At 42.3% G+C, this 19,248-nt stretch overlaps 1 protein-coding gene across 1 annotated transcript in view; it reads left to right on the forward strand.

Annotated features, from left to right (window-relative positions):
• Positions 1-19,248, forward strand: part of il1rapl2 (interleukin 1 receptor accessory protein-like 2) — a 496,025-nt gene that overhangs the window by 37,742 nt on the left and 439,035 nt on the right. Inside the window, exons 3-4 of the mRNA XM_060832313.1 lie at positions 15,294-15,480; positions 18,300-18,453. Coding sequence (XP_060688296.1) covers positions 15,294-15,480; positions 18,300-18,453 — 341 coding nt within the window. The remainder of the gene's footprint in view (positions 1-15,293; positions 15,481-18,299; positions 18,454-19,248) is intronic.

The raw sequence follows: 19,248 nt of genomic DNA on the forward strand, positions 1-19,248 counted from the left end.
GCTTCAGTGCTATATTTCATGGTATCCTTACCTAACAAAAATCTATCAATCTTATTTGAAATTATCCACATCCACACCTGGGTGACCTAAGAGGATTCAATGTGGCAGTGCTTAATACTGCTGCCTGGGACAGTGTCAAGGACCCAGGTTTGATTCCAGTGTTGTGGGACTGTCTGTGTGGAGTTTGCACATTGTCTGCACGGGTTTCCTCCGTGTGCTCCGGTTTCCTCCCACAACCCAAAGATGTGCAGGTTAGGTGGATTGGCCATGCTAAATTGCCCATAATGTCCCAGGATATGTAGGCTAGATGGATTTGCCGTGGAAAATGCAAGGTTCCGGGGATTGGGTGAGGGGGTGAGTCTGGGTGGGATGCTCTTTGGAGAGTCACTATGGACTCAATGGGCTGAATGTCCTGATTCCACACTGAAGGGATTCTATGACACAAATGTGACATTTGTTTTCCTACCCCTTGAAGCTCCAATTAAAATCTACTTGAGAAGTTTGACTTCAGCTAAGTAATGTAAATAGGGATTAAATCTTAATAATGTATAACACCAAACTACACTGTGTTCCACAAACTAGCTAAAGAATGCAAAGCCTTTTCTAACCAGTTTTGTTGTGCTGTGATTGTACTGGGTTGTACTGGGTCTTTTAAGTTTGTTACTTTTTTTGAGATTTTTGGTGAGTTTGTGTGCTACTAGGATTCCGAGGGGTCTTAGTAGTCTGGCTGTCATTTCTGAAACTTCTTTGATGTATAGTACAACCCATGGACAAAACCAACATCATCTACAAAATTCAATGCAAGGACTGCCACAAACAGTACGTAGGACAAACAGGAAGAAAGTTAGCCACCAGGATACACGAACACCAGCTAGCCACAAAAAGACACGACCCTCTCTCCTTCATAGCCCTACACACGGATGAAAAAAACCACCATTTTGACTGGGACAACACATCTATCCTGGGACAGGATAGGCAAAGGCATGCCAGAGAATTCCTAGAGGCCTGGCACTCCAACCACAACGCCATAAACAAACACATTGTTCTAGATACCATCTGTCAACCCCTCAGAAATTGAACAGGAAATGACATCACCATAAACCCCAAGAAACCCCTCCAGGACAAACACATAAATAGAAAGCAGGAGACAACAGCATCGCTTCACTTGGAGGTCTCCTAGCCAGGTAATGAAACGTCTGGATATCAAACCTACAGCTCAGTGAGCAAACCTACACCCTACAGAAGAATATAGATAGACTAGAGAATTGGACAGAGAAGTGACAGATGGAGTTCAAACCAGGCAAATGTGAGGTGATGCATTTTGGGAAGTCTAATTCTAGAATGAATTATATAGTAAACGGAAGAGTCTTGGGAAAAGTTGATGAGCAGAGAGTTCAAGCCCATTGTACCCTGAAGGTTGCTGCACAGGTGGACAGAGTGATCAAGAAGGCATATGGTATGCTAGCCTTCATCAGACAGGTATTAAGTATAAGAGCTGGTGGCCCGTGTTAAAATTGTACAAGACATTGGTTCAGCCACATTTAGAATACTGTGTACAGTTCATTGCCAAAAGGATGTGAATGTGTTGCAGAGGGTGCAGAGAAGGTTTACGAGGATGTTGCCTGGTATGGAAGGTGCTAGCTATGAAGAGAGGTTGAGTAGGTTAGGATCATTTTCATTAGGAAAAAAGGAGATTGAGGGGGGGACCTGGCTGTGGTCTACAAAATCATGAAGGATATAGACAGGGTAGATAGAGATAATCCCAGGGTGAAGGATTCAGTAACGAGAGGTCATGCTTTCAAGGTGAGAGGTGAAAAGTGTAAGGGGGAGAAATGCAGCAAGTACTTCACACAGAGGGTGGTAGGTGCCTGGGACACGTTGCCAGCAGAGGTAGTAGAGGCAGGCATGGTAGATTCATTTAAGATGCGTCTGGACAGATGCATGAGTAGGTGGAGAGCAAAGGAATACAGATGCTTAGGAATTGGGTGACAGGTTTAAACAGTGGATTTGGATCGGCTCAGGCCTAGAGGGCCAAAGAGTGTGTTCCTGAGCTGTAAATTTTCTTTGTTCTTTGTAAATATCACCAACGATCTCTCCTGGCCCATCCATGTCAATGCTATGGTCAAGAAAGCCCACCAATGCCTTTACTTCCTCAGAAGGCTAAGGAATACGATGCGTCCACGAAGACTCTTCCCAATCTTTGTAGACGCATCATGGAAAACAACTTATCCAGATGCATCGCAGTGTGATACGGCAATTGCTTTGCCTAAGACCACAAGAAATCACAGAGAATTGTGAATGCAGCCCAGTCCATCATGAAGACCATTCTTCCTTCCATTGACTCTGTCTACACATCCCACTGCCTTGGGAAAGCAGCCAACATAACCAAAATCCTTCCCACCCTGATTATACTCTCATCCACCCTCTTCCATTGGGCAGAAGATACAAAGATTTGAAAACACGTACCAACAGATTCAAGAACAGCTTCTTCCCCACTGTTATCAGACATGAACGGACCTCTCATATTAGAAACAAAACAGATATTGCTGGAAAAGCTCAGCAGGTGTGTCAGCATCTGTGAAGGGAAATCAGAGTTCACATTTCAGGTCCAGTGATCCTTCCTCAGAACTGATGGTAGCTCGGAAAATATTGGTTTATGTGCAGAAGATTGGGCAGAGGGAGGGTAAAAGTAAATGATAGGTGAAGATAAGGCTCAAAGAGAGAGAAGAACAATTGGACAGACTAAGGAGTGGATGATGATCTGGCTGAGAGGGTGAATAGTTGTTAATGGAGACTGTTAGTGGCTAACATTAAATAGTGTGTAACAGCAGACTTTGTGATAACGAGGCTTGGTGGGTGTGGTAGGATGCTAGGATATGGAAGCTTTCAAGCCCTAAATTTATTGAATTCAACATTGAGTCCAGAGGGTTGTAGAGTCCCCAAGAGAAAAATGAGATGTTGTACATCCAGCTGGTGCTGAGCTTCGCTGGAGGGCTACAGCAAGACTGAGACAGAGATGTTAGTCAAGGATCTGGGTGATGTGTTAAAGTGACAGGCAACTGGAAACTCAAGGTCTTTTTTGCAGGCAGAATATAGATGTTCTGTGAAGCAGTCCCCAGTCTATGCTTCATTTCCCCAATGTAGCGGAGACCTCATCATGAGCAGCGAAAGCAGTAGACCAGATTGCGTTAAGTATATGTTAGAGTTGATCTTTCTCTGCACCTTCTCTGTAGCTGTAATACAGTGTTCTGCATTCTGTTCTGTTATCCTAATGTATTTATGTAAGCTATGAATTACCTGGATAGCACACAAAACAGTACTTTTCACTGTATCTCAGTAAATGTGACAATAATAAATCAAATACAATCACTGTTGTTGAAACATCTTTCCTCACTCGCTCTCACCTACCCTGATCCACCTGACACTGCTATCCCTGCACATGCCCTCCGTTCTGCCAAGTCTTTCTCTCAGGATTCCTCCCCAAATGCACCACTACTGCCACTCAATTTTACCTCACGTCATACCAACTGTCTCTCATTCCAGGAGGTAAAAAGCCCACAGCGCTGTCAAAAGTGTCCAGATGAGTGGTGGCCTGTCTTTTTCCCTCATGAGGAGGCTATCCTGATTCAGCTCTCCCTGAGTGGCTGACTGATTGTGTCCAAGCCTTTGACCTAGTATCAGAGGCTTCCCATGCCTTACTGTGCTGGGACACCGTGAGCAAATGTTATCACCTTTGACTTGACTGAGGATTGCTGACAACCATGACAAGCTTATTTAATCTATGTCAAACAGCAAGGCAAAGCAGCGGGACTGTAGGTGTAAATAGACTAGGCAACGCAGAGATGCTGTGAGCATTCAGGTAGACTCTAAGAGGTCAAACAGGAAACCTGGAAATGCTGTCCACGAGCTGATTATGTGACCTGAAATGTAAACTGTCCTCGCTGTAACGTTACAATCATAGTTGTCTCATCACCTGTGCTTCAGCACTGGGGGGAATGCAGAGACATACTGTGAGATGTACCATGAAGGTAGTTAGAAGCTGGCCCTTGATAGATACCAACGTTCATGGACACGGGATACATGCGACTGGGTACTCATGGAGTGTGCTCGGTGTCCAACATGGAAAAAGAGTCAAGCTAATGTGGCAAGATGCCCACTTTGATTTCCATGTTGAGAGTTTTTGGTGTCTACTGTGGGTGGCAGGATAGGAAACAGCATATTAATGAAGCAAGATGTGCAGTTAATAAGATTCTTAATAAGGTGTAATCTCCCTTTAGTAAACAACTTGCTGCTGCCCAGAATCTTGCCTCCACAACCTCGAACTTCATTTAAAGATGCTACAAGCTGTTCCTATTTAGCCTATCCATGTTCCTTATAATATTTGGAAATCACGAATGGTAAATTGATTATTCTTTTTAGAATCTTCCTGATAGTATTACAGTCCAAAACCTTTTCCTTTTCCGAGTGGAAAATGTCTAATTTCAGAACATTTTTAAACAGGACTTTACTTTGAACATGTAAAATTGTGAAATTACAGATAATGAGACATTAAAAGCAACACAGTCCTGCTGAATGCGATTGAGAAACTGTCTTCTCAGTTGGTAAAGGTGGCATTCATACATCAGGTTTACTGCAGATATGATGTGGGTTTCAGAACTTTTGCCCTTAAATGTCAGGTTAAACAACATTGACTTTCTCCAATAGTAACTATTATAGAGTCATAGAGATGTTCAGCAAGGAAACAGACCCTTCGGTCTAACCTGTCCATGCCAACCAGATGTCCCAACCCAATCTAGTCCCACCTGCCAGTACAAGGCCCATATCCCGCCAAACTCTTCCTATTCATATACCCATCCAAATGCCTCTTAAATGTTGTAATTGTACCAGCCTCCACCACATTCTCTGGCAGCTCATTCCATATGCATACCACCCCTCAGCGTGAAAAGTTGCCCTTAGGTCGCTCTTATATCTTTCACCCCTCACCCTAAGTCTAAGCTGTTTAGTTCTGGACTCCTCAACCCCAGGGAAAAGACTTTGACTATTTATCCTATCCATGCCCCTTATAATTTTGTAAACCTCTCTAAGGATGAGGTTTCTAAATTTTTAGAAGAGCAGAGTCTGATTAGAACAAGTCAACATGGATTTAGTAAGGGGAGGTCGTGCCTGACAAACTTGTTGGAATTCTTTGAAGAGGTGACAAGTAGGTTAGACCAGGGAAACCCAGTGGATGTGGTCTATCTAGACTTCCAAAAGGCCTTTGATAAGGTGCCACACGGGAGGTTGCTGAGCAAGGTGAGGGCCCATGGTTTTCGAGGTGAGCTACTGGTATGGATTGAAAATTGGCTGTCTGACAGAAGGCAGAGAGTTGGGATAAAAGGTTCTTGTTCGGAACGGCAGCTGGTGACCAGCAGTGTCCAGCAGGGTTCAGTGTTGGGGCCACAGCTGTTCACATTATGTATTAATGATCTGGATGATGGGACTGGGGGCATTTGCCAATGATACGAAGTTAGGTGGACAGGCAGGTAGTACTGAGGAAGTGGGGAGGCTGCAGAAGGATCTAGACAGTTTGGGAGAGTGGTCCAGGAAATGGCTGATGGAATTCAACGTGAGCAAATGCGAGGTCTTGCACTTTGGAAAAAAGAATAAAGGCATAGACTACTTTCTAAACGGTGAGAAAATTCGTAAAGCCAAAGTACAAAGGGATCTGGGAGTGCTAGTCGAGGATTCTCTAAAGGTAAACATGCAGGTTGAGTCCTTGATTATGAAAGCGAATGCAATGTTGTCACTTATCTCAAGAGGGTTGGAATATAAAAGCACCGTTGTGCTACTGAGACTTTATAAAGCTCTGGTTAGGCCCCATTTGGAGTACTGTGTCCAGTTATGGTCCCCACACCTCAGGAAGGACATAGTGGCATTGGAACATGTCCAGTGGAGATTCACACAGATGATCCCTGGAATGGTTGGTCTAACATACGAGGAACGGCTGAGGATCCTGGGATTGTATTCATTGGAGTTTAGAAGATTAAGGGAAGACTTAATAGAAACTCACAAGATAATACATGGCTTGGAAAGGGTGGACGCTAGGAAATTTTTTCCGTTAGGCGAGGAGACTAGGACCCATGGACACAGCCTTAGAATTAGAGGGGCTCAATTCAGAGCAGAAATGCGGAGACATTTCTTCAGCCAGGGAGTGGTGGGTCTGTGGAATTCATTGCCGCAGAGTGCAGTGGAGGCCGGGACGCTAAATGTGTTCAAGGCAGAGATTAATATATTCTTGTTGTCTCGAGGAATTAAAGGCTATGGGGAGAATGCTGGTAAGTGGAGTTGAAATGCCCATCAGCCATGATTGAACAGCACCTCACATTTATCTGAATTAAACTCCATCTGTCACTTCTCAGCTCATTGGCCCATCTGGTCCAGAACCTGTTGTAATCTGAGGTAACCCCCTTTGCTGTCCACTACACCTCCAATTTTGGTGTCATCTGCAAACTTACTAACTGTACCTCTTATGCTCACATCCAAATAATTTATGTAAATGACAAAAGGTAGAGGGCCCAGCACCGATCCTTGTGACACTCCACTTGTCACAAGCCTCCAATCTGAAAAACAACAATCCACCACCACCCCTCTGATTTCTACCTTTGAGCCAGTTCTGTATCCAAATGACTAGTTCTCCCTGTATTCCATGAGATCTAACCTTGCTAATCAGTCTCCAATGGGGAACCTTGTCGAACGCCTTACTGAAGTCCATATAGATCACATCTACTGCTCTGTCTTCATCAATCTTCTTTGTTAACTTCATCTAAAAACTCAATCAAATTTGTGAGACATGATTTCCCATGCACAAAGCCATGTTGACTATCCCTAATCAGTCCTTGCCTTTCTAAATACATGTACATCCTGTCCCTCAGGATTCCCTCCAACAACTTGTCCACCACCGAGGTCAGGCTCACTGATCTATAGTTCCCTGGCTTGTCTTTACTGCCCTTCTTAAACAGTGGCACCACGTTTGCCAACCTTCAGTCTTCTGGCACCTCACCTGTGACTATCGATGATACAAATATAGAACATAGAACATAGAACATAGAAGGATACAGCGCAGTACAGGCCCTTCGGCCCTCGATGTTGCGCCGACCGAGTCCTACCTAACCTATACTAGCCCAATAACTTCCAAATGCCTATCCAATGCCCGCTTAAATGAACATAAAGAAGGAGAGTTCACCACTGATACGGGCAGGGCATTCCATGAACTCACAACCCGCTGTGTGAAGAATCTACCCCTAACATCTGTCCTATACCTACCACCCCTTAATTTAAAGCTATGTCCCCTAGTAACACCTGACTCCATTAGCGGTAAAAGGTTCTTAGTATCTACCCTATCTAAACCCCTAATCATCTTATACACTTCTATCAGATCTCCCCTAAACCTTCTCTTCTCCAATGAGAACAGCCCCAAGTGCCTCAGCCTTTCCTCATACGATCTTCCTACCATTCCAGGCAACATCCTGGTAAACCTCCTCTGCACTCGTTCTAAAGCTTCCACATCCTTCCTATAGTATGGCGACCAAAACTGCACACAATACTCCAGATGAGGCCTCACCAGAGTCTTATACAACTGCAACATGACCTCAGGACTCCGGAACTCAATTCCTCTGCCAATAAAGCCCAGTACACCATATGCCTTCCTCACAGCACTATTTACCTGGGTGGCAACTTTCAGAGATCTGTGTACATAGACACCAAGATCCCTCTGCTCATCCACACTACCAAGTAGCCTACCATTAGCCCAGTAATCCATCATCTTGTTATTCCTACCAAAGTGAACGACTTCGCACTTAGCTACATTGAATTCCATTTGCCACATTTCCGCCCAGCTCTGCAACTTATCTATATCCCGCTGTAACCTACCACTTCCTTCCTCACTATCCACAACTCCACCGACTTTCGTGTCATCCGCAAACTTGCTTACCCAGCTTTCAAGTCCTTCCTCTAGATCATTTATAACTCAGCAAGATTCAGTGGATTACTTTGGGATTACCTTGTAGAAAATAAAAGGACACTGGAACATAATCAGTTTTAAATAATTTCATGTTCACAGTGAATGTGTAGGTGTCGATACTTTAAGAAATGCTTTCCAAATGTCTTGTGTCAAACAAAGACAAACTCAAATTTTTACAGTCCTGAAAGAGAGGGAATCCAATCTTTTGCTGACCTTCAGATATCCTTGATATGTTGTTGAGATGTGAAAGGTAGCAATCAAATGATATTGAATATTAATATAGTGCCTTCAGCATATTGAAATAGACCAAGTTTTTTTCACAGAAGCATTTAAAGTGCAACATTAGTGCAGACTTAATGGGCTGAAGGGACCTTTTAGTAGATTCCCAACAGTATGGAAATAGGCCCTTCAGCCCAACAAGTCCATCCTGCCCCTCCAAAGAGAAACCCACCCAAACCCATTCCCCTACCCTATATTTACCCCTGACTAATGCGCTTAACACTGTGGGCAATTTAGCATGGCCAATTCACCTAACCTGCACAGCTTTGGATTGTGGGAGGAAACCAGAGCACTCGGAGGAAACCCACGCAGACACAGGGAGAATGTGCAAACTACACACAGACAGGAATCAAACCCAGGACCCTGGTGCTGTGAGGCAGCAGTGCTAACCAGTGAGCCACTGTGCTGCCCCATGCTGTAGACCTCTCTGACTATGACAGCACTGAGGCATGTACGAAAATATTGGATGAAATTTGATGTTCCCCTCCCCATGAAGCCAATTTGGTGGCAGGGATGTGTTTAATCGGATAAGACTGAATCAAGTCTGACAGTTCTGGAAGTGAGACATACCGGAATGTCAGTGCTAACTCTGCTTCTCTCTCCACAATGCTGCCAGACCTGTTGAGTTTTCCCAGCATTCTCGATGTTGGTTTCAGATTTCCAGAATTTCGTAATTTGTTTTAAGTTAAAAATCACACAACACCAGGTTATAGTCCAGCAGGTTTATTTGGAAGCGCTAGCTTTTGGAGCGCTGCTCCTTCATCAGGTGGTTGTCAACTACCCAATGAAGGAGTAGCGCTCTGAAAGCTCATGCTTCCAAATAACTCTGTTGGATTATAACCTGGTGTTGTGTGATTTTTTTTTAACTTTGCACAGCCCAGTCCAACCTCCAAATCATGGCTTTTGTTTGATCAAGCCAAATGTTTGGTAATGGCAATGGTTACATTGTTACCATTAGGTGAGCTTTTAGTTTCAGATTTATGCTGAATTCAAATTTCATCATCTGCCATGGTGTGATTTGTACCCATGTTCCCCAGAATGATAGCCTGCAGTTCTGGGTTACTACTTCAGTTACATTACCATCATCCACCACCTCCCCTTCTGGTCATTAACGTCAGCAATTAAACATTATAATCGTGAGGGCTCTTGGCTATGCTCAGGATACAACAGTTTACACAATAATCTTTCTCAAGATGACAGAGCTCTAAGCTGATGTATTTAACAGTGGAGCGTAAAATTATTCCTTATTTAAAAGATACTCTGATGTCACTTTAATTTCGTGAGTGACTAGGTGTAGAAAACAAATGAAATTGCTGAAAGAAATCGGAACATGTGGCTGAGCTTTCTCAAGTACAGTCTGAAAAAGATAATGTGATGTTGCCTATTACAGTCGACAAATTGTGCAAATAAATCATTCCAATACTTTGGGCCGCTATTCATGCCAAAAGATAAAGCTTTTTTTTAAAATTTGGTATCATAAACATTTTTAAAAATAAAAATCCAGAACATTTTTAAGTTTCACTTGCGGAAAATGTCTTGGAAATTCCTTTTGGCTCACATTGAGCTATTGTCAGAAAGTTTTTTTCTGGTTGGAATAACTACGTAATCATTCACTGAAAAAACAACAAGAGAACTTTCCGAAGCTCATATCCAAGACATAAATCATTTATGATACGCGTCTCTGAAGGGGAAAGTGAGATGCTGCAAAACAGAGCTATTTGTCATTTTCAGCCCCATTTTCTCCTTCTGCCAGTTGTCTCCTCGCCCCTACCCCTGAAAACACTGATTTCTTGTCAGTTGTATGGGTCCAATCACCTTCCAGCACCTGACTCAAGTGAATCTTCAGGTTCAGTCACAAGCATTATCCGAAGCATGCAGAAATTGAATTCTCATTGATACAGCCAGGAAGGCACGCTGGATAGCAGGAGCATTTTTGTTTACTTGCATGTTTTAACTAAGCTGTCCTAAACACAATGCATATAAGATCAATATTGACCTAACTAACATGTGAGACAATGGGATTTTAAAACATGTAAGCATCACTGTCTATTGTTGATTGGCATTGAGAAGGTGCTGGGAGTCACCTTCTTAAACAATTGCAATCCTACATCATGGAGGCACACCCACTGTGCTTTTGGGGAGATGGTGCTGGCATTTAATCCAGTGAAGATGAAGGAATGGCAAATTAGACCCACGTCAGGATGATCCGTAGCTTGTCAGAGAGTTTGTAGGTGATGGTGTTCCCAAGGATCTTTTGCCCTTGTCCTTTTAGCTGGTAGAGGTCAGATTTGTAAGGTGCTACTGAATGAGTCTTGATAGGTGACCATAGTGCACCTTGTCAATGATTTACTCTGCTACCATTGTGAAAGAAATAATTGTTCAATGTAATGGATGGGGTGCCAGTCAAGGGGGCTGCTTTGTCTTGGATGATGTCAAGCTTCTAGAGTGTTGTTGGAGCTGCACCCGTCCTGGCAAGTGGGGAGTATTCCATCACACACCTGACTTGTGCCTTGTAGATGGTGGGCAGGCTTTGGGGAGTCAGGAGGTGAGTTATTCATAGTAGGATTTCTTTCTCTCACTTTGTTGGTGTAACTGCTATAATTTTAACTGGGTCAGCCATTGAAACAATGGTGGAATTTATCAGCTTTGTATGGGTGGCACCTTACCAGTCACAGCTTGGGTTAGAGGCAGGCTTAGAGCATGAATTAGGAAGTGGTACATGGGTTGTCATCTATGTGCCATCTCAAAATCTGACACATGCACCCTCAAACATTTTGTCAAATCCTCCCAAAAGAATGTACACACAGTATGCTTTTACCCATGATTTGGAGATGCCGGTGTTGGACTGGGGTGTACAAAGTTAAAAATCACACAACACCAGGTTATAGTCCACCAGGTTTAATTGGAAGCACACTAGCTTTCGGAGCTACGCTCCTTCGTCAGGTGACTGTGGAGGGCTCGATCGTAACACAGAATTTATAGCAAAAATTTGCAGTGTGATGTAACTGAAATTATACATTGAAAAATTAATTGTCTGTTAAACCTTTCATCTGTTAGAATACAGTGATAGTCTCACTTCTTTCATGTGTAAATCACAAAACCCTTCTTTTTAAAGTTTCATTCTCACGTTAGCTGCTAACAATGGTGATAGCTCAACAATATGTTGAAGGCGTTAGCCCTCTGTGTTCTCTGTCTATTACCTGATGTTTAGATTGATTCTAATCTAACAGTGTTTTACATAAATTCCTGCAGTTTTTGAGCTCAGAGTTCTACATGAATGTATGCAGTTTTTCAGCAACGTGCAATGTAATTGTGCAATACAAATTCAACACACAAAATATATATATGTGCATGTGGGTCTTTGTCTGTGTGTGTGTGTGTCTGTCTGTCTGGGGTGGGGGTTGTGAGTGTGAGAAAGTGTGTGTGTGTGTGTGTGTCTGTCTGTCTGTCTGCAGTGGGTGCAGAGTGTCTTAAGTCTGCGAGGGGGTGCATGTGTGAGTGTGTGTGTCTATAAGGATGTGTGTGGGTGTCTGTGTGCGCGCCTGTGTGTACCTGTGTCCGTGTGTATGTGAGAGTGTGTGTGTGTAGGTCAATGATGATCACCTGTAATGTGACATGAACCCAAGGTCCCAGTTAAGGCCCTCCCTATGGGTACTGAACTTAGCTATCACCCTCTGCTCGACCACTTTCCTCTGCTGCCTGTCCCGAAGTTCACCTTGGAGGATGGTCACCCGAGGTCCGAGGCTGAATGTCCTGGACCACTGAAGTGTTCCCCAACTGGGAGGGAACCCTCCTGTCTGTTGATTGTTGTGCGGTGCCCATTCATCCATTGCCGTAGCCTTTGCTCGGTTTTTCCAATGTACCATGCCTCCGGGCATCCTTGCCTGCAACGTATAAGATAGATAACGTTGGCTGAGTCACATACATACCCACTACACAGACACACACACACACACACTTTCTCACACTCACAATTCCCATGCAGCATTCCCTATACCTACTAGCCTTTCCTTTCATCCTAACAAGGAATATACTGTCTCAGGACTCTTGTCACCTAATTTTTGAAGGGCCCTCATTTTTCAACTGTGCCTTTACCTGCGAGCAGCTGCCTCCAAATATCTTTTGAACATTTTTTCTAGCTTTGCATCTGAGCTTCGAAATAGTGGAGGCAGATATTTACATTGAACATATTCATTCACCTTTCAAGGTGTCTCTGTCTTCAGTGACAACTGCAGTCCCCCCTTCTGGCCATCTGCATGGTCCCCTGTGGTTTGATCAGGATCTAGTAGTCTCCATTTAAAGTGGATAATGAAATGATATCCATGATCCCAACATGGAAATCTATCCTGCACTCTTAATTGGACAGTAGACATAAAGGTGGCTTTTGAATTAGTGACCTCCTATTAGACTCTTTTTGCGAATGCACCATTCAACCCCTGAGGGATCTGAGGTCTAGAGATGGTTCCAATGCCCAAAATACATTTAGGAATAGATTTTTTTCTTTGCATCAGGTACTCACTTCCTTTAACTTCAGAGTTATCAACCTGGAACACTAACACTTGCAGTGCTGGTGCAATGGGGAGTGCAGAGGCGCAGGCCAGGAGCAGCACTAGCAAAGATAAGGGGTTGACCTGGTGAAGCCATGAAACAGGGCTCCCTGCATACCAAATAGCACAAGCAGCAAGTGATAGGCAGAGCTAAGTGATCGCACAGTCAATGGATCAGACCTAAGCTCTGCAATCCTGCCTAGTTCAGTTGTGAATGGTGGTGGACAATTAATGAACTCACTCGAGGAGGAGGAGGCTCCAGAAATGTCCCCATCCTCATTGATGGAAGAGACCAACGCATCAGTACAAAACATAAACCTGAAGCATTCGCAGCAACCTTCAGCCTGAAGTGCCCAGTGGACGATACATCTCGGTCTCCTCCAGTGGCCATCACAGATGCCAGTCTTTAGTCAATTGGGAGTCACAGCCTTTGACTTCAAGGGTTCATTTGATTGAGTGGGGCATAAAGGAGCCTTAGCAAAACTGGAATCAATGGATATCAGTAATAAACTCTTCACTGGTTGAAATCATACCTGACATAGAGGAAAATGGTTGTGGTTTTTGGAGATCAGTCACCTCAGCTCTAGAACATGTCTGTAGAAGTTCCTCAAGGTTATGTCCTACGCCCAACTATCTTCAGCTGCTTCATTGATCACCTTCCCTCTGTCATAATGTCAAAGGTTGGGATGTAGGCCAATGATTGCACAATGTTTAACACCAGTCAGAACTCCTGAGATGCTAAAGCAGTCCATGTTCCATTGCAGTAAGATCTGGACAATATCCAGACTTGTGCTGACAGGTGGCAAGGAACATTCACACCATGTAAATGCTGGACAATGACCATCTGCAATAAGGGACAATCTCTTACTGCCCTTTGCCATTCAATTATGTTATCATCAACGTATTCCCTTCTATTAACATCCTGGGGGTAACCATTGCCCAGAAACTTAACTGGACTCACTATGCAAAAATAATGGCTACAAGAATAAGTCAGAGGCTAGGACTGTAGTGAGTAACCCTCTTCCTGACTCCCTAAAGCCTGTCCACCTTCTACCAGACACAAGTCAGGAGTGTGTTAGAATACTCCCCACTTCCTGGATGAGTGCAGCTGCAACAACACTAAAGGAGCTTGACAAAGCAGTCTGCTTGATTGGCACCACATTCACAAACATTCACTCCTCCCAGCACTGACACTCAGCAGCAATAGTATATACAATCAACAAAATACACTGCAAAAGCTCACCAAAGATCCTTAGCCAGCATCTTCCAAACCTCACAACTTCTTACATTTAAAAGGCTAAAGCGTCTATGGCTATATGGGAGCACCACCTGCAAGTTTCCTTCTCAGCCTCTCACCATCCTTACTTGGAAATATATTGCCATTTCTTTCGTATCACCGAGGGCATTTTCGGTCAACCTATAACACATGAGCTGCCACAGTTCAAGAAGGCAGCTCACCACCACCTTCTTGAGATTAGCTAGGAACGGGCATTAAGTGTTGATCCGCCAGCAATGCCTACGATAATTGAGTGAAAAAAAAAGTTATTGCACTGATCTGAGAATAAATGGCAGTGTATTCAAATAGTCACTTAGTAGTACAGAACTTGCATATTGCTGCAAAACAGACATTATTAAAACTCTCATTGTGGAGTCAACAGGACGGATGCAAGATTACCACATTTCAAAGGGAACAACAATTTATTCTGCATAAGAAATAAGCTGCTGATTGTTTGACATATGGACTGTGGTCAAGGCATTGCCATTGAAGAAAACACTGGGAAATAGTTACCCCAAAGATTTTGTTTAAGTTGAAAGTAATTGTTGACATATCATGGGGAATGTGAGAGGAAACAGTATCTCCCAATCTTTTGTTTATTTGCATCAATACAATGCCTGGACAGTTCCTTTCTGCAGGGTACCAGGCCTTACTTTGAAAATATATCCACAGTAGCAATCATTGTTTTGACTGATTGCAGCAGACAATGTTGTGATCATACTCAAATAACCAAGCCTGCAAACCTCAGGCCACCTTGTCCATCATGAGGTGTGATTATGCTATTAGGTTGCACTTATGGAAGATTCCGAGATGCTACACATTGCACATTTTAAAATTATTAGTTGGACTTGCAGGTACACAGCTCAAAGCTACATATATTAAGCACACAGGAGCCTGATTGAAACAAGCAGCTAGCATTATGGAGAATACAGCTTTGTTTATTCTGAGCCAGCAAAACAGAAGGATTGCAAAAAAGTATTTCTGTTTAAGTTTTGTTAATACAAAAAGTTGCCAAATTCAGGGTTCTGTTCTTGATTTGAAGCTTCTTTGAAATGTTGGGTATGGCTGAGTACCTCTGTTTACTTCCACATGGCATCCTGCCAAGAATCAATACATTTTCTTATTGTTTTTCTTTAATATTCTGAGGTGCCTGAAATGAAATTAAGAATAGAAAATGTTTCTCATGTTGCAGAAACTCAACGTATTGTATGAAGGTGACAATGTCCTTGACAGTGGCGGAAAATGACTCAGGACTTTGCTACAACAGTATGATTCGACATTTAGAGAAAGCTGAAATTACAAAAAGCAAAGAAATCCACTGCCCAGATATTGAAGACTTCATCACAGAAAATCAAGATCTTGATATTGTTTGGTACAAGGTAATATAGATAATTCTTTTGTTTCATAAATCAGGCCAGTTGGTCCATTTCTCTTGCTAAGGTTATTAATTTTCTTAACATTTCATAATCTGCACAATCCGGGAAGTCTACCATAGAGTGCACACTTGTTTTTCACAAATTTGCTTTTCTTGTCGTGATTTTGTTCTGATTCTGGGATGGACAGCATTAAAAATCTCACAACACCAGGTTATACTCCAACAGGTTCATTTGGAAGTACTAGCTTTCAGAGTGCTGTTCCTTTGCCCCATTAACTACCTGATGAAGGAGCAGCGCTCCGAAAACTATTGCTTCCAAATAAACCTGTTGGACTATAACCTGGTGTTGTGTGATTTTTAACTATGATTTTGTTCTTGCTTTACCATCACAGATTTCCATGTTGACAGTTCCCGTTCCAGTTTGTGTCTTTAACTGCTATAAGTGACTCTGGGGAAGTACAGTTTTACAAACGTAAGAACTAGGAGCAGGATAAAACAATTCATTCCCTCAGGCATGCTCCACCATTTTAATATGACCATGGCCGATCACCAGTTAGCCTCAACTGCACTTCCCTGCCCACTCTCTCAAACACTTTATCCCATTACTATTTAAAAGTGACTCCATCTCCTCCTTACGTTTATTCAGAGTCCTGGCATGCACCAGACTCTAGGGGAGTGAATTCCACAGACTCATGACCCTTTAAAAGTAGTAATTTCTTTCCCCATCTCTGTTTTAAATCTGCTACCCGTTATCCGAAAACTGTGACCTCTCATTTTAGATTGTCCCACATCCACTTTATGTCTGTTTCGTCAATCCACTTTAGCAACCTCGAGTGAATCTTCTCCCATTCTTTTAAAACTCTGATGAGTAGAGGGCTGAACTGCTCAATCATTCCTCATAAGACAACGCTTTTATCTCTGGAATTAATTGAGTGAACCTTCTTTGACCTGCTTCCAATGCAGTTGCATCCTTTCTCAAGAAAGGGGACCTAAACTGCACTCAGTACTCCAGATGTAGTTTGACGTTTTGCTTCCAACTTTGTTGCCATTTTGTATCTAAGAACAAAAAAAAGTGTTAGAAACGGGAGTTTGTCTCTAAATGTCTTTTGAGGAGCCTTCAACATTTAATTAGGGACTATTATAGATTGATTTAAATGGAAGCTTGATAAGTACATAAGGCAGAAATATTTAAGGGGGATATTGATGTGGTTAGATGATAAAGGATGGGAGGATATTTGCATGAAATTAAGTAAATGCATATTGTACTGATTGAGCTAATACTGTGCTGTATAACATGTAATTCTACTAAATAAATTAGGTCTGCACCTCATCTTTTTAAACTAAGTAATCAATGGAAAGTAACCTTGATGGTAATTTGCCAACACATCAATAATATTTCAATAGTGAAATTTCACAAGGCATTTCTTTCCATCCACTTCTTTACCAGCTGCAAAGTTTAGGGCAGCACAGTGGCTCAGTGGTTAGCATTGCTGCCACACAGCGCCAGAGACCCAGGTTTGATTCCAGCCTTGGGCAAATGTCTGTGTGGAGTTTGCACATTCTCCCTTTGTTTGCGTGAGTTTCCTCCAGGGGCTCCGGTTTCCTCCCACAATCCAAAGATGTGCAAGTTAGGTGAATTGGCCATGTTAAATTTGCCCATAGTGTTCAGGGGTGTGTAGGTTAAGTGCATTAGTCAGGGAAATAAGGTAGGGTCTGGGTGGGTTGCTCTTCAGAGGGTCGGTGTGGATATATTGGGCCAAAGGGCCTGTTTCCACACTGTAGGGATTCTATGAAATTGCTTACAGAGAATAGTTATTGTGAGAACCTGCTGACTGTGCTAATCTATGTGATTAAATATGTAACAAAGAAGAAATGGAAAATGCTCCAGTTGATTTGAAAAATTTATGTACATGGACCAAGCATTTTAGTATGGAGGCATAAGATAATGCATATTGTCATGGGAACCAGGCTTCTGTACCTGCAATTGAAAAAAGTGAAAGAGTGGAAGGTTTGGCTAGTAACAAAAATGTGAGGCTGCAAAGTAGGTAAATCAGTTCCTGATGGCTTCTTTGGCAATTTGTAATTCTAACTGGATTACAAAGGTTGGAGAAATGAACTGATGTTAGATCTTACACAGGAAAAAACTGATTGAGGGACAAATTGACTGATGTCCTTCTGTTGAAAAATAAATGGACATCACCGATGTCATTTTGAAATTATTTGCAAGGATGAAGGATGTTTACAGATAATCATGGTCAGTGATTTGTCGGAATTTCCTTTGTAAACTGTGAATGATGGAAAGTTATTCAAAGTTGATGCATGTTAATAAAATGGATACTTATCTGACAAAAGGTGAGGTTGATTATCAGGATATGAATCGTTTGAGGTGATTAAGTGGGTTTGGAGCATTTTGCGGTATGTTACTGAATGAAAAGGATATGTTAGCAATGTTCACTGCTTTGGCGAGTTAGTCTGGCATGAATCACACTCCTTCAGTATTTTGAAGTGGGTCAGGTAGAGATTTGAACAAAATTATGTATTGGAAGAAGTCCGTGCCATAATTTGCAGTGAACTTGCGTTGACTTGTAAGAAAATGCATAATCCGGGGAGTTACTCAATGTCTAAATCGGACAATGGGAAACAAGCAAATGTTGGCACATTTTGAATGACTGTACGTAGAGATTCTTCTCAAATGAGTAAGCTACAAGACAGGGCTGTCTGGAGACAAAGAAAGCAATTTAAAAACTGTTGAACTATAATACTTAATTGAAAATTAATGGATATTCTTCTTAAAGGTTCTTTATTAATCCCATGTTATTCTAGGAATGTTTGCCTAAATCATGGAGAAGTACAATTTTGCAGAAGAGAAACACCCTTGTAATCCAGGAGGTTCAGGAGGATGACTTGGGGAATTACACCTGTGAATTGAAATACAAAAACAAGCTGGTGCGAAGAACAACTGAATTAAAAATCACAGGTGAGGGATTTCACTGTGTTTATGAAATGAAGTGAAGCTGTGAAAATGAACTGAGACGGAAAAACAATGGGGGTGGATTTTTGCTGATTCGCCACAATGCTGGAGGCCTTTAAAATTGGTCAGCAGGTGCAAAGTTTGAAGACCCTGTCCCCATTTTCAGGAAATTGCAATTTTGGTGACATAGGGAAGGGGATAAGACACTGAATCATGCAAACACAAAGTGCAAATTAAGCAGCGCCATTTGAAATGCATGGCAAGTGCAAGCATGGGAATCATGATTTGATGGAGGAGATAGAAATGTTATTGAAGAACAGATAAAATGTATTTAAGTACTATGATCTGAAGTGACTGGAATCCCTCACTATTTTGACACAAACTAAGGCTGTAACTTTCAGTTCAAATAAAAAGGAGACATCTATTATTGGTATGTGTTTAATTGACAGCCCTTGTTTCACGCAGAAACAACCCATCTGTTTTTGCAGTTTCGATTGACTTTGTTATTGATGTTTCCCAGTGATTGTTATTACAGCTAAGCCTATTATGAATGCGTGACTGAAGTTTCAAAGTCTCCTCAACTAGTTATCTCAGCAGGAACTGAGTTCATGTTTGAATTACAGTCTTAAGAGGCAATTAAAGGATTAGTTGTCTTTCATCTTGTGAGTGAATGCTTGTATTTGTTTTGACAAGAGATGGCCCACTTGGGGAGGAGGGTGATTTATAACTGTTGAGTAGGTTTGATAAATGCCAGAACTGCAGACATTTTCCAGAAATTTCTGTTTTATTTTTGCTTTTGCT

Source organism: Hemiscyllium ocellatum, chromosome 11 (genome assembly GCF_020745735.1).
Source record: "Hemiscyllium ocellatum isolate sHemOce1 chromosome 11, sHemOce1.pat.X.cur, whole genome shotgun sequence".
Lineage (NCBI taxonomy): Eukaryota > Metazoa > Chordata > Chondrichthyes > Orectolobiformes > Hemiscylliidae > Hemiscyllium > Hemiscyllium ocellatum.